Source organism: Scomber scombrus, chromosome 19, assembly GCF_963691925.1.
Source record: "Scomber scombrus chromosome 19, fScoSco1.1, whole genome shotgun sequence".
In the NCBI taxonomy this organism is placed as follows: Eukaryota; Metazoa; Chordata; class Actinopteri; order Scombriformes; family Scombridae; genus Scomber; species Scomber scombrus.
In genome coordinates, this window is record NC_084988.1 from 15,009,230 (window position 1) to 15,026,275 (window position 17,046).

General features: G+C 41.9%; 1 protein-coding gene across 2 annotated transcripts in view; it reads right to left on the reverse strand.

The window, feature by feature from the left end:
• Positions 1–530: 530 nt before the first annotated feature.
• The window catches only part of LOC134000550 (inositol-tetrakisphosphate 1-kinase-like), a 100,535-nt gene continuing 84,019 nt past the window's right edge, over positions 531–17,046 (reverse strand). For both annotated transcript variants that reach the window (XM_062439917.1, XM_062439916.1), the window contains exons 4-11: positions 16,280–16,405; positions 12,495–12,612; positions 6,766–6,864; positions 6,477–6,517; positions 6,007–6,172; positions 4,738–4,805; positions 4,483–4,645; positions 531–3,215 (exon numbers count right to left, since the gene is read on the reverse strand). In XM_062439917.1, coding sequence (XP_062295901.1) covers positions 2,896–3,215; positions 4,483–4,645; positions 4,738–4,805; positions 6,007–6,172; positions 6,477–6,517; positions 6,766–6,864; positions 12,495–12,612; positions 16,280–16,405 — 1,101 coding nt within the window. In that variant the 3' untranslated portion in view covers positions 531–2,895. The remainder of the gene's footprint in view (positions 3,216–4,482; positions 4,646–4,737; positions 4,806–6,006; positions 6,173–6,476; positions 6,518–6,765; positions 6,865–12,494; positions 12,613–16,279; positions 16,406–17,046) is intronic.

Below are 17,046 nucleotides of genomic sequence, written 5' to 3' on the forward strand. Positions count from 1 at the left end.
ATAAACATCTGGAGGCTGGCTAGAGAATTGCTGCACTTTGTTTTGCAGTCTTCTCTTTGCACTTGATATATTCATGGATGACCACAATGAATCTTTGTAGAAAGAAATTAAAGTATTCAGAGCTACCTCGCAGCTTCAGTAATACATAATATCACACTTGGCTAAATGTTAACATAATTTAAGTGCCAATTCTGACCACATAAGATTAACAGTGAATTAAATGTTTAAATATTACTGGAAAACACAGCACTTACCCACAGATGCTAATTTAAAAAAGTAGAGCTGAATTAAACACAGCCAGGTATGGTTTCACATGTTTATTTTGCCCTGTTGGCGATTTAGATTTTTTTTAAAAAAGGTCACAAAATTGTGGATTCCTTTCAATTACAGAACTGATACAAAACAACATACTGTACGGATGTAAGCCTAGGCATATATACACATACTGTACAAGACGCCCAAGGGGTAAACATTCAGGTGGAAGCTGGGAGTATGACAACACTGTCAGGGGTTGCAGAAATGACCAAGGGTAGGATTAACCATTTATTTCCCATTTAGAAGCACAATAAAGAGCACAACATAGGACACACAGTATACTGGTGTACACAGATATCAGCCTTTTCAACACAGACAGGGTTGCACCCTCGACTTTTCCCCTTGCTGCTAGGTGAGGAAACACCTAAATCGGGGGGGAAAGGATGTGAAAGTGTCCTCTGAACTTGCTGCCTCCTTTGACACCTAAACATGTTGAAATTCTGCTGTTGTTACTTCACCATGGACACACATAAACTGGAACTGGAAATATTCTCACAATGTATTGTGTCCAGTGAAAATACAGTTTTCCAAATGTCAATGGTGTCCTTTCAGTTCATGTCCCAGAGAGATGCTGGTGAGATGGCTGCAGTGACTTTTTTTTTTTTTTTTTTTTTTTTAAATTTACGATCACAGAGGGAGGGCGAGTGAGAGGACAGTTGGTTCCCTCGGATACTGATGGGGGAAATAAAACGGATTAGGAGGAGCTCTTTGGGACAAGAGAAGAAGCAGCAGCAGGCTCAGAGGAATGCGAACATCTGTATGCACTGATTTGGCAGGTTGGCACGCGTTCCCACTAGATGCTAGAGGGAGACAACAACCACAAGATCATATGTCCCTTTGACACCACCTTAAGTTTTGCTTTACAACCTGACCCTGCGTTTTTACTATTCCTCTAGTAAATATCCACCGTTTTGTTCAAAAACATTGCGTGCTTTCATTTATATAAAACATTTTTCCCCATAAAATCTCAATAAAATAAAGTTGCTCTTAGTAGATGTCAGGACAAAGATATTAACAAAATCGGAGTAAAAAAATCTCACAGCGAACACTGGGAACAAGAGCTGGACTCCCCCGATCCACTTCCCCCCCCTTCCAAATGATTTTAACATGTGACACAAATACAGCAGCTGGGACAGAAAACACGTCAGAGAATTAAGCTTGAAGCAAATGAACCGACTGGACTGCGGGTCTCATTAAATTGCATTTGTAAGAGTAAAGAGTTGCACTTCAGATTGAGATTAAATCAAACAGAGACAATAAAGCTGAACAACTTCCTCAATCATCTAGTTGGAATTTAATGGTTGTAATTTCGTCTCATTTAATAGCCACTGGGCTCGCTCCAAACACACATTTTATCTGCATTTTAGTAGAATAAATGACTGATGAACAAAATGAGTTTAAAATTGAGATGTGATTAAGTGACAAATCTCCAAAGCAGCCACATGTCTGGTGATGGGTCAAGTTTGCCTCAGGAGAGAAGTTTGCTCACATTACAGACAAGCATTGAAGACACTGTTTAAAAAGGAGAGACTGTTTACGGAGACTTCAAACCCATGAAGTGATGTGAGAAATCTCACCAGATCCCACTGGAATTCTGTAAATAAATCATGGAATTCTCTGAAAAATATCCACAAACACAAGCGGAATGTGATCCTCGTCTTCCTGCGCTGGAGCGACTCAAACAGGGACGCAGTTTCTTTGTTGAACACCTAACATCCAGCGTCTGACATACAGTAAAATACTCACAGACCTATAAACATTGGCGTAACAACAATCATTAAAAAAAAAAAAAAAAAACAACTTGGTCACATGGTCATGAAGATTCACTTTGTCCTACGCTTGAAGTAAATTTGATGGCACCTCGGAAAAGTAAACGGCTCGCCCCGTTTGTTCAAACTAACAATACTCAAAAAACTATCTTGTCATTCATGTTCAGACTCATCGTGTCCTCTGCAGTCGGTTGGCCACAGTCACATAGCAGCCTGGGATCTGTGGAGTAGTGTTCAAACGCCTGGCCCGCCACCTCATCTCCCCCTCACTTTGTGCAGAGGAGTCAGTGGTATAGACCAGAATACAAACGCACACATCACTGGCGAGGTCCGTCGCAGCATAAACGCACCTGTGTGTGTGTGTGTGTGTGTGTGTGTGTGTGTGTGTGTGTGTGTGTGTGTGAGATACAAGGGATCATAACATTGCACATCTAGTGGCACATCTTTCTCCAGTCCTGATTCGGTCGTTCCCCGTTAACTACCTCATCTGGACCCCCTTTCGTTACAGCAAACTCACACAAGAGAAAAATAAAATCAGCTATTAGGCAAAGTTCCTAAAAGTTCACATTACAGTACTGTTAAGTCTCATTAGACGAAACGAAAAATACAAAAAGGCAGAGAGAAAAAGCTTACACCCAATCACCATCATTTTCAATAACTATATAGGAAAAGGTTTGTTTCTGATTAGATATATTATCATCATTAACATCATAATTATTATGATTATTATTCATTATTATTGTCATCATTGTCGTCCGTTTTTTATTTATTTTTTGTTCAGGGATCAAACGGAGTGGGAGCTGGGGATCAGTCACTGGGAGGAAGCCTTGGTAGCTATCGTTGAGACACAGTGCTGCTGGAAGTTGGGGGACATGGCCGAGTTGCAGCCAAGTCTCTGACGCGGGCCCTTCAGCCCTCCGTCGCCCTCTACGATCCAGGGGCTGCTGCTGGCATCTTTACCCAGCATGCTGCAGCAGCCGGGGGCCGGCGGGGCGGCACTGGGTACCGTGGTGCTCACAGGCAGGCCTTTGGGCTGCTCACTGGCGGGGGCGATGTCAGGGCTTTGGCTCTGAAGCACGCTGCTGATGTGGTTCAGGAGGTCGTTGAAGAACTCCGGGACACCCTCGTAACCTGTAAACACACGAACACATTCAGTGACATTTAGACAAATGTGTACTAAATAGGACAGTATTCTGGTTGAGTACATACTCAGATCATATTCCTGATTATATTTCATCAAGCTTGTATTCAACTAGCCTGATAATCAGCCTGAAATGCCATTGTACCTTACTTTATTACTTGAATCACAGAAAAAAAATCTGACGTGTGTGCAGCAATTAAGAGACCAGTGTGCAAGTCTCATTTTCATTTATATTGTCAGAAAGAGATCACTTTGCAGCAATCTTTCAATTTTGACAGAAGTGTTGCTTTATTCCAATCTTTACACATGTAGTACACATTCAGACAGTGAAGATGCTGGGATAGCACACCTTTGAAAAAATGGCCACAGACACACACACACACAAATGTTTGTCTTAATATCCTTTTGAGGACACTCATTCATAAAATACATTCCCCAACCTCTTACTCTAACCATCACAATTAAATGCCTGAATCCAATTCTAACCTGTTTTTAAACCATGGTTTAATCCTCAAATTTCCCTTTGAAGTTATGAGGACCAGCCAAAATGTCCTCACAACACAAATCTCCTCACAGTGCTGGTTTTCAATGGTTCTCTCAAAGAAAGAAAGACATGCACAAGTGGAACACTTTTTTATGACAACAATGGAAGACATAGGGAGCAGTGAGACTTGTTGTTAAGCAATTCATTTACTAAAAATGCTGTTAAAACCAACAGAATCATGAGAGATTTAAGTGTTCATATGTCTCAAACTGTATTTCAACAATGTAAATATTATTGGAACACTGCATGTTAAGTCAATTACACATACACATAATTACCTTATTCAGGTGAATGTAATTTGACAGTAGCATGAATTAGTAGATGCCTGCAGTCCATGCTAACACAATGAATATGATCTAGTGCATGTTTTGAGCTGATAAGGAGGTTTCAGGATGACACAAGTGACAAAAGAGATGTACTGGAACCTGCAGAACATGTTGCATGACAGGGTTACATCACTGTGTTTGTATAGCATGCACCAGAGTGTGTCACCTGAGAACCAAGTCACTCCAGCAACCCTGCCATTGACGTGAAACTTCCTGTCCGCTTCATAATGTCAAAACCAGAGATGACTCAAAATTTAAAACACACCTTTGTGCCTCACTCCACTGTAACACACTGATTGTGACTTTAAAGTGCATGTAGTGGAGCATAAGGCAACTCAATTAAATACCAACCCACCCCCCCACGCGTGGAAAAGCGGCTGCACCTACCAGGGAATGCATTGATGTCAATCACGGCGTGTTGGCCTGTTTGGTTGTTGATGATGACGTCAATGCCAAACAGGGACACACCCAGTGCCTGTCGCAAAGACCTGGACAACTCTCTCATGACATCGTCACTGGGTGGCTGTGACAATCCCTCTACATTCTCTCTCTAAGAAAACATAAAAATATTAAAGCATATCTGCAACAAATCTCATTATAAAATCACTCTCTGGATTTCAGTCGGTGACAGTTTTGACGTACCGAAGTCAAGTCTGAGGATGACTCCGGTTTGGAAACATTGTGGCTGTTGAAGAAAATGGCTTTCCTGTCTGAAAAGGAAACAGAGAGCTTTGATGACACTTGCTTTTTTAATGTGGTCATTTCTCATCTCAGGCACTAGATGGCAGCAAAGCTCAACTGGTTTCTTGAACCCACCTGAGCTTCACTAAATGTGTTAATCTACTGGTTTCAACACCTGATAAAAGAAACAGGAAGCTGAAAACTAAACCACATGAGCGTGAAGTCTTTTAACCGTTAACTCATAACTATGTAATGCTCACCAGGAACAACACAACATATAACTTATGTGCCTTGGGCGAGGGCTTGTCTTTGAACAGTGATAAATGTTGACATGATTGATTGCTTAATGTATTGCCCCCTTTTGTCTCTGTTATCACTGTAATGATTAACATTAGAGAGTGTTAGAGAGAAGGAAGAGGGGTGAGGAGTGGAGAGAAACAGTAAATTCCATCACTGTCCAAATAAATATGACTCCTCGGCTTGTAGAGGGGTGGTGGTAATGAAGTGTGAGGGAAATGGAGTCCTTCATTCCCAGAACCAAACACCAGTATAACTCAGATAAAAGCATTTATTCATGTCTGAAAACAGACCCTCTCTCACACCTTGATATTTAAGCTCCGTCCTTACACAAACACTAACCCCTACCTTCCTTTTATCTTCATACTTACTGGATACAAAACAGCACATATAGCTCCAGGCTGAATAGCATGATGATCTGAATGCTGTGCAGATGTAGCGCTGTGGTGTGCTGCTTTATGTGTTTGACAAGGGCCGAGCTTTTCTGCTGTACCACTCAGCATTCCAGGCTCAAAGCAACTGTTCTCTCTCTCTCAGCGCTGCTACACAAAGCAGACTACTCCACCATTGGTGAAACTGCTTTGCATGGGGGCCTCGGCTGTGGCATATGCAAATAATGGTGGTGTAATTTGTATCGGGAACCCTGTATTCAAAGCTGCATGGCGGGTAAGACTTCTGACATATTTATGGCGAAATAAACCACTCTTGTTGTTTATTATCGACATATTGGACAGCATGTACCGACAGGGTAGAGCTCAATTGCGCTCTACTGCACCCCTTAAATGGGCGAATAGGTTCAATCACAGGGACTGTAAAGCTGTTTTATGAGGTCTTTTATTGGGTAATTTAGGAGTAACCTTGCAACTTGTACAGTCTCGCTGGTGTGGACTTCCCTTCCTATCTCTCTTTCTGCCTGTCTATCTGTGTCCTCACCTGCCGGTCCAGCAGGGAAGTTCTTGAGTGAAGGTCTCTCCACCACAGTGTAGGAGTCTCCTACCACAAACACCTTGTAAAGCACTGCGTTGTGGTTTATGAAGCTCTGGATCACACAAGGAGGCTTCACGTCCTTCAGGTCCTCTTCACTGAAGATAATGGCCATCTACGGACAGGAGGACATACTGTGAATGCTGCTTAAAATGTCAAATATTCATCAATTAAAGTTGTTCAAAGCAACAGCCACTTTCAAGTGTCTAGTTAAAGCCTAACTTAATTCAGTGCAGTGAGTGTGGAGGAATGGAGACTATTTGACCAGAATGACTTGACTGACTGAGTATTGATTTCAGTACAGCACTTTATCTGAATTTGTTGTTTGGACTCCACTTAAATGACAATCCTGTGACAGGACCAGTGTTACTGCTTACGCAAAGCAAACTGTGGGGAGGGTGACCTCTGTGGCTTCTTACCTCATGGGAGTTGGTTCCATGAGCCACCCGTGTTTTGCAAACTGTGGAAGAAATAAAGGCGAGGACAAACAGACAGAGGATTTAGCAAGGTCACCCAGCAGTGATGAAACAAAAGCAGAGGACAAAACTTCTTCCAGTAATGTCTTTTCTTAAACTTTAAGAAACATTGTATCAATCATTAAGTGATCGAAAACTAAAATATCAGAATTTACATACAAACTTTTCATAGTACAATGCGAGTCTAATCAACCTTCAAGGACTCTGCGTTATCTAGAAAACTGAGACTTACTGAAGGGGAATGTGAGGCCGTGCTTCTTGATCTGCTCCAGCACATCTGGGTTGCACTCCGTGTTCAGGACCATGAACGGAGGAGAGCAAATCCTCTCATCTAATAAAAAGAGAAGTCAAAGAATGAAGAAGGGATTGGTAGTTACAGAGAAAATATTTCAAGAGGTCTTGATAAAGTTCAGTTTGACAGTGAGAATAATGACATTGAGATTATTTTTTATTTAAAGGATTTGTATGATAATTTAATACATTGCTTAGTCTATAAAATTTCAGAAAAAGGTTAAGGATGTTCATCATCATTTCCCAGAGTCCAAGTTTCAAATTGCTAGTTTGGTGCAACCAACAGTCCAAAACCCTAAGATATTCAGTTTATTTTGATATAAACAGCATTTTACATAACACACACACATAAAAAAAAAACAATTTCTGATTTGTTAAACTCATTACTTATAATAATAAAACTTGTTTTGGAGTAACACTTATACAAGTTGATTGTCAGTTTTTGCTGTCTGGTGAACAGTTTTAGTAGATGGTGATTTACATTTCTGGTTCAACTGTCCAAGATAGTTAGAGTAACATGCACAACTTTGTTTAGTCTCCCCTCTGAAATAGCAGCACTTGAATCTATACTTTCCATTATCATTTATACCATACTTGGAAAAATGACAGGCAGCATCCTACTGTAGTCTGAGCAAACATTTTCAAGGCCTCGGCTTGACATGGGGAGCAGATGAGACACACAGACACACCGTATTTTCCTTAATTTGGCTAAAGAGTTTTATTTATATTCAGTCCCTGTGACAGGTTTAGACAACAAAGACAACAGAAGCCATCTGAGGCCCAGGGGGATGAACAACAAATGGCCCACATTATTAAAGCAGAAAGCTGCCAGGCCCTTCTGCTTCACACACACACACACACACACACACACACACACACACACACACACACACACACACACACACACACACACACACACACACACACACACACACACACACACACACACACACACACACACACACACACACACACACACACACACACACACACACACACACACACACGATAATGCTGAAATACAGGAAGACACGCAACCTCACGGGGAACTACAGACATCTCAAACCAGCTGAGGACGTTACAGAGTCATCAGATATATCACTTGACTGATGGCATGATTGACAGCTCATCATGTTCGCCCACACCTCAACAAATCAGGTGCAATTACACAAAGTAAACACAAAGTACAACTTGATTCAACATAATTAAGGCCATTACAAATATTCAGCCCTTGTCTCACTTATGCGTGCAATGTTTTTACATCACATTTTATTTGTTTACATCATCTCTTTGCTTCACGTCCGAAAGTGTTACGCAGGTTGGTCAGTTCAGATAAGATTGAAAATAACAAGCATCCTGCAGCTCTGTCATACTTAACGATGTCAGTGCTCAGGATGCATCAATATTAATGTCCTGGCTTCAGTAATATCCCCTCTACAGTAGGTACATTGGGGTGATAAGGCAGCTGGTTGGAGATATCGCCGCAGGAAATCAGCGAGTGGGCCAAACCGAGAGCTGGCAAATTGCTAATGAAACAAAACAATAGAAACACGCCGGTCTTTGTGCGCTTGTGGGCCTCAGCAGTGGCAGGGCTCTCTCTCCGGCTAGTGCTGAGGTCAGGAGAATCTCATTTGCCTACATTAACTCCAGTGCTGAGTGTTGAACTCTGGATGGTCTACTGGGCCCCTAAATACTGACAATAACGTTTGGAAAAAATTCCGGCACAGAGGCTGAAACAGGAGCTAAAAAAAGATTTCCAAAGACCCAAAAGTTATCACAGATTCTAGGGAAGTCTGCTAAATATGCTGCTGCTGTGTGGGAAGATAAGACGGCACATACAGGAGTCCAGTGTTAAAAGTCTGTTACTGTGATGGGGGCACAGAAAATCAAAGGGGCTGCTAAAATTAGCCAGCCAAAACAAATGTTTCAATTTTTTCCAGTTACGTGACTGACAAACACAGAATACTCCTATTCTCTCTCACAGTCAGTGAGATACTTGTTCTGCGCTCTATAACCTTCCCATGTGCAGCTGGGTCTATTCCAATGCTGGCTCCACAAACCAGCGAGTTTTGGGAGCAGGAAGCCTGCAGGGTTACCCATCATTCATCCCTGTGCTGGATACAACCACGCTCGTCATACTGATGTTATTTTACAAGGACAGGAATAGCAGCAAAATGTCTTTCAGAAAAACAATCTGGCCGACGAAAATATGCCCATTACATCACTGAGTTCCCAAAGACAGATGGGTTTAAATTTTGTCAAACAAAAGCCAACAAAAGACCCAAACCTTGTCAAAGGAAAGACATTTCAAGCTCCAATTTAAGGATTTATAATAAAGAAACCGGGGGAATGGTGGATGAGAGCACGTGGTCGAGTTTGTATTAGTGTGCATGCTTGGCTCTGCAGGACTTTGACGCTTTTAGGGATAAGGGGGTGGGAGAGAGGAAGGGAGGGAGGTGGGGGATCAATCTCTGGCTCTGTCTAAACACTGCATGCTCACAGCAGACCCAGCGGAGCCGAGGGCGACGTTTACGGGGCTCTGTGATGAGATCCTTTTTAAATGTCATTATCCAGTTACATTGGGGTTTTTCTGGGTCTCTCTTTTTCTTTTATCTCATCAAGACATCCGCTATATTTCCACATCCGTCCACTCTGTTACATCATATTCTTGAGCCCCAATAAATAAACTCCAAACTTATATGTTAACTGCAGCAACGACTGGCCGAGTGCCTTGACGTGCCTGAGAATGAACGCAGGAGAAATTCCTCGACAGGCCTGTTATAACACCTAGGATTCACATCAGATCTTCCCACTCCTTCTAGGCATTAGGTGGAGAGAATGGCAGAGAGAGCCAAGTTACATTAAGCTTCATAACGTGCGTTGCTGTTTAGGTGGAGGACTGGACTCCTGTTGCTATTTAGAGCTTGTTTCCTAGAAACCCCAGCATCCTCTCACTGCTCTGCGTCCCTCTGAGGCAAAGCAGCAGGATTTTCAATATTTTAAATTGAACTCCAAACACGGCTATGCCCTGAGAGCAATACAATACTCGATGTCTCGCTCTAAGAGGCTTACCTTCCCTCCTATTACAATCATTTATGTTGAAAAAACAAAATTAGATCCTTTAGATCCTACACTCCTTTGATGAAATATTCATCATCTAATGATTGTGAAAAAGCACAGTCATACAGGTCATCCTGACAGGCGGGCAGCACATGGTCCGCCGCTTTGCTCATCTGACTTGGACGCGTGTCTGTGGTCTTAAACTGTCTCACACTGTTTGTCTTTCTCATGCTGAAACTATGATTAAATATTGATCTGCTGCATAAACGGGACACTGTCTCAACAGGATTAATGCTAGCACAGGCACCTCAGGACTGTCTGCTTATACAAATGAACCCGGGGAGGTTTCTGTGTGATCCCGAGGGATCCGCTTGTATTAGGAAGAATTCTTTTATCCTGAGCTAGAGAGGCATAAGCTTGAGACATTAAAAGAGGCTTTCGTTTTATAGAAGAGTTGACTTGACGACGGTTTCTGTCTATAAAACACAGTCCAAGATATCGAAACTTATGTATACACAGGAACCAGTAGATTCCACTAAGTAACATAAACAGTCACCTTGCTCTGGCTTGCAAAGGAAACACAAAACCAAGTTCGACAACAGAGCAGCGCCAAAGCTCCAATAAGCACAACTATGAATCAGTGACACAGATCCATTAGTGCTAGTACGGCCCTTGTCTGGCTGTTTTCTATTAAACATGACTTTAAGCTGAGCTCATTCTTGTACTTATATCATTTAAACAATTCAGAGCAGAGTAGCTAAATGCACTGTGACTGAGGCCATTTAACATTGAGAGACCACTCGAGTGATAAAATAAGGTTCGCTTTTCCAGAGAAAGCACAAGCGCACCTCAAGTGTTTCCTCCTATTGAGCACTATTCTGAGGAGACTGTGAAGCATGGCAGCCTCTCTGTGGCCTTTTAGTACTGGGTTGCCTTGGCAGCTGGAGCTGCTCCAGGACTCCATGGTCTCTGCTGATAAGGAGGAGGAAGTGACTGTGCCTATGAAAGCAAGGTGGACTTTCCACACTCTCACACCATCCGCTGTTTTACTCTTAACCCTAACACAACTTTCTCAGTCAGTTATTTTGCTGACAGAAGAAAGTACAACATTTATCCATGGTCACATGTTGTTTTCACAATGGTTGCAATCACTCTGGTGTGGTGCAGGATTATAATGGCTTACACTCCATGTTTGTGTCTAAAACAATTGTCAGGGAGGTTTGGTATGCAGGCTTAAGTGTGAGCAGAGAGCACTACTCGCATTAATGGAGTGAAGAAGAAAAAAACTAAACCTTATCATAAATGCAGCGAGTGAGCCATCTTCCTCTTCCTCTGATTCAGCTTATAGTCTTTGTTACATAACAGCCATCGTGTCTGTTTGGATAAAAAAGACGTCTTCTTGGAGTTCTATTTTAAGAAACCACGGACACTGCCGACATGCTAAAATGCCTCTCATCTGTTGCTCTGACACCAGACTGCCGCCCCGCACACACTCATGGACGCTCGGGTGAAGTAATATTCCTAAAGGTTTATGTTCCCTGCCATGTATGGGGGTAAAGGGAAATGTGGATGAGTCACAGGTGTGTTTACAGTGTGTGTGGAATGTGCTCCTGTCGTCACTGCATTTCTCTGCCTGTAGCTAAAGGACACAGCCCGCTGATTAGTTTACGGGATCAGCTCAGTGACAGGGGACGCTGTTGCTGGACCGACTCAAAGGCAAGTTCTGATTCATCTGGGAGTGACCCCACACAGAGCTGAGTTCAGCACGGGTTCAGGCAGAGGGGAAAAAGATGAGCAGCTTTTGTCGTGTGAAGGGGAAGAGAGGAATTATGATATCAGCGTCCCACCGGCAAGAATTAAACATCTGCTCGGAAGCATCGAGTAACATATTTCAAGTGAGAGGTGTCGGTGCCGTCATATGTTACCCATGTGTCCCTTCTGGAAAGGGAGAGGAAAGACAGAGATCCTGCAGTTACCACACTGCTGTCCTCTTAATAATATTAGGCATGTTAAGTATGTTAGGAGGCACTGTCCATAGAATCAACAGTTCCTATATCATTTTTGACAACTTCTGCTTTCTTGTACAGAGGAACAGAAGCACTAATGCTGTTCATTTGGACCCATGAGATCTCATTTAATGTCTTCACTGTTCTCACTGGTCTCGCTCCAACTTGTATCAGGTCTGATCAGTTTGAGTTTTGAGTCTCATTATGCCCAAATAGGAGCCATAATCATCACAAGAGATTTGACAAAATGACTCCATCTTTGGGCCGATTTACTAACTTTTTCTGGGGTTTTCAACCATATCAGACAGTCTGTACCAGAGTTTGCTCAGCTGTAATGACCTTTAAATTGGGCCATATCATGCTGATGCCAGTGTTGGTTTTAACTCCCTGTTTGGGTTAGCATCAACAGCAGCATTTTGGATCAGATTGGGTCTCGTTAAAAAAACAAAAGTATAGTATAAAATACAGTATACAATTGTGCTCGCTGGGCTCAGTTACATTTCCACTGGTTTAAAATTTTACACCCTTTTCAATCCCTATTATGTATAGATTATACGTTAAATAAGCAAATCAAAGTGTAACCAAGTTGCCGGACACATCTTACCTTTCATACAGCTCTCTATCCTGTGGATGAGCTGGTAGGATTTGCAGCGGTCCAGCAGAGTTCTGATAGCTGGAAGGGGGTCCAGGACAATGGTCTCAGGGTGGGCATCGATGTATTCCTGAAACACATACACACATTTTAATACTGTTGACATCTACATTGCAAAATCAGAACGCAAATACTGAACGTCCATTACGATAGAAAACCACATCCTGAAAGTGTGAGCGGAGGTGCCTCCTTGAAATGTGACAGCTGGAACTTGTATTGGATGTACTACTTCGACAATGACAGCTACAACAGGAGTGTTTGTGTTACAACATTAAATATCAAAGCCAAACTGCGGATTATGAGACAGTACATCACACCTGCCATGACACATGAGGTACACTAAAACATACACATACAGAATGTTAAACAAACATATTGGAGTAGGCAAACTGCAAATACAAACACTGGGTTGTAGGGTCAACATGCCTCACTATGTGTGTATGCATGTGAGCTACTGAGAGCATGAGACGTATGCCGGCGGGTCTATGTAGGTTACATCACTACATCTCTGCACGCCCGGCTGTTAGGTCAGCATGAGGTTTGCCGTTTTACATAACTGCACTCCCTTCTCTTTTCTTCTCTTCTCTTGTCAGCTCTCCTCTGGCTCCGTCCCCACACCACCTCCTCTCCACTTTGCAGCTCTCTGTGCTCTCCACATTTCCATCTCTGCTCTGTGGATTTCTCTGCCAACCTTTTCTTCCGAGCAATTTTTACTGACTCACAAACGCTGTCAGGTGGAGCCGGCTGGCCTGTACGTTACACAAACAGGCTGCCTCCTTCCATCACAGCCTTTTAAAACACCATTGTTCCACTGTCATACACGTTAGCATGAAATTAAACACATGCTGCAATGTCAGACATCAAGCACACACGTACAATGGGAAAAAAATGTGTAGCTACTCTTATACACACACATAAAACATGTAAACATGTGACATGGAGGACCCATCTGTAGGATTTGTTGGATCCAGTGCTGATCAAAGCCAGTGGAGCTGTTATGTAAGTCAAACATGCTGCTGCCCAAAAATAAATCCAAACTAATCTTCCAGGAGTTCAGAGGAATACGCTTCTGATAAGGACTGTCACTTGCTGATTTCTGCATCTCAGGAGAAGAAATGCATTTAAACACAGACAAGAGGGAGAGGTGTGACGGACATGAACACTGGCTAGCAGGTGTTAGAGAGGAGAGAGGCCAGACGTATGTCAGTGTGGGTGTGAAGGCTGCAAATTTTCTTCTCATTTTTTTTGGGGGGGCAGATCAGTTTCCACAGGGGAAAAACTGTTCAAAGTCACAGAGAATAAGGTCAGAAGAGGATTTGATCTGTGCCAGTGTCTGTGATGCTACAGGCGTCAAACCTGAAGTGGCAAATCATTTTTAGCACTTACATTAACCACAGCCAGATGGGTGTGATTTACCCCATCAGCTTCACTCACATAAGCTGCCAATCACAGAGAAGCACATGAAACTATAGCAAACAGCAATATAAACTATAGTCTATAGCAACCTGAATTGTTTATAAACATCAAAATCTATTTAGAATTGAACATTTTGCTTTCCAAAAGGTAGTAAATATTTGTATATGCAATTATTTTTAGGTGTTAGGTTTAATGCCAAAAATGCTAATAATAATGCAAAATAATTCAGCTCCTGAAATCACAGCTTCTTACACGTACACAGATATCACTTCATTCATAATGACGCAGCCCTGGAGGAAAATATATTTGTCCCTGGTCTGCTGCGTACCTCAGGCCACTGAATCACCAGAGCACATCCCAGCCAGACATTTTGTTTGAAATGAAGACTATTTTAGAGAGGAAGGCTTCTACGTTCCACCACGCAAAACATTATTTATGATCACAGCTGTGTGATTTTCTTAATGCCCCAACACTTATATTTCCAACAGAAATGTAAGCACAGATGACAGTTATGTTCAGGTAAACAGCCAAAACTACAGAGGTACAAGACAGGGCTGAGCCACAAAGCTGAGCTCTTGATTTAGCAGCTAATATTTCATTTAACCCTCGTTTATAGTCACCAGCTTTGGGGAAGTGACGAAATAAATGACAACGCCGGATAATACTGAAACCATTCGTTCCTCTGCAGAGAGAAGCAGGTCAGGGTGGTTGGCGCATGTGACATACATGCTTACAATGATTTAAGCAATGTCCAAAGTCCCAAAACAGAGACAAGAGATAATACTCACATTTACGAGGCAGGAATAAATATGAATGAATTATCAAAAACTGTTGGTAATTAATTTTCTGTTGATCGACTAATCATTTCACTAACATTTCCAATTTGTTCACGGCTTTACGTCTCTGTAATGTTTTAGGTGAGCCTATTGTTTTACATCAAATAAGCCAAAGAAAACCTGCCTGATGCTGGTGATTAACTGAACATTTTGGTTCAGCTAAGAAGTCCTTATACTGTCTGTGCATGGACACTAAGTGAAAAACCAGTGACTGCTGTTAAAGGTCAAATAATTTGAGAAGATGGCTATAAATGACTACTGGAGAGTGACAGGCTATTATATTTAAAGTGCAGGATCTCTAATTTGGTGGTCTTTTTTTGTTACACTATGATTTACAAAAAGCAAAGCGTGTGCATTTGTTTCAAACAGGCCATGAAAGTCTGCAAATGCTGCCATGTGGCAATATTGACTAGATTCAGCAGCTACATTTGCTCCACACTGACATCCTGTTTGTCCTTCCTAATTGAGCATTCAGGAACATGTTGACAGAATTGTGTGACGCTAATCACGATTACAGCTCCTTTGACTCATTAAGAGACAGAGAGTGAGAGAGAGAAAGAGAGAGAAAGAGACAGACAGAATGGGAGCTGGTGGAATAAAATTAATTTTCACACCATCTATAGCACTGCTAGATTAATAAATGAGAGGTTTTGCACTTGAGGGAGAACAAGAAAAACCCTTAGTTCAGTGACAGAATTCATCTTTGAAAAGTCACAACATTATGAATCCAAATATAGTCAATAATGTCCTTTATGGTGCTGCAGCGGAGTCGAGGCTCTTTGGCCTGTCTTATGTTAATTCCTTGAACACACTCCATTTGTTTCTTTGAACTGCGATGTTTACAACTCTAATCATAAAACTCATAAATCCATAAATGTTGATTACAAGTAGCAGTGCTGCTGGGCGGCTGAATAGAACAACTTCCTGAGCTGCTACACTACCCAAAGCTCATGATCATACAAGAGAGCTGGGATGTAGATTGACAGGTAAATTGAGAGCTTTACCTTCTGGCTCAGCTCTTTGTTCACCGCGTCAGCATCACTGCTGATGCTGCACCGATTCGCCTGTCAACCTCACGCTCCATCTTACCCTCACTCAAGATATTTGAACTCCTCCACTTGGGGCAACAGCTCACTCCTAACCCAGAGGAGGAAGTCTACGTTTCTCCATTTTTATAACTATATTTGGATATTAAATGTTTTAGAACCAGGACCATTGAGTTGAGATTATTTGTAACACAGAAGAAATGAACTTCCATGCTCAAACATTTAAAATAACAAAGTTTGGGACAGATCTAAAAATACTATAGATTACACAGTCATGTGTGTATTGAAAGCAGCCAATAGTATCTTTCATACATTTACAAATTTATCTGCACAAAGCAGAAATGATCATTCTAATGTGTTCCACGACTTTTCCCAGATCTCTGTTCATGTATCCATGAATGCTCAGGTGATATGAGAGGAAGATGATACAGATACACACCTGTACTCTCTGCACCAGCAGCACAGCCTGGGAGTCGTTCTGGTCAGCCTCCAGGATGAGGTCAGTCAGTTTGTGGATGATGACGTCTAGGGGACCCTGCTCCTCCAGAGGCTGGCTGAGGTCCAACTAAAGACAGAAGAACATCTTTGGGTTAGAGACTTCCTTTTGTTGCTTACTGCTTTGAAAAACACTGCATTGATTCATCATTGTTAATATGAAAGTATAAAAGCTCAATATAACTTTAATTCTTCCTTTTTCAAGTGGTAATGTTTGTTTAAGTCATCAACAGTTCAACTTCATAATAGTGATTCAGCTGTCGTGGTTGTCTCTTTTGTCAGCAGAGGAGATCAGTGAGCCAGCAGTAAATTTCACTAAATTGACATCAGCATGTTCTCACAGGCAGTATGAAGGCCCCCCCTCAAAAAAAAAAATCAATTCAATCACCACTGTTTGCTCAGGCCCCGAGTCACAACTTGTCAAAATGTTGCCACATTCTTGTTCACTGCCCACAATGCACTGCAGCTGGTTAACAAAGCCATATGAGTTTTTAAAAATGTTTTAACTGACGTAAACTTTGGGCAAGTTGTTTGTTTTATTTGCTGTTCTCATCTCATTTGCATCCCGAGAGAAATATACGAATGAAGTATATCACGTGCATTGTGCTGCTTCATTATAAACTTATATATCCACTAGTGCAGCAACCAGGCAGACTAAACAGGTCTTAATAAAGGTAACTGAATCAATTATATCTGAGCCTGACTCATGTC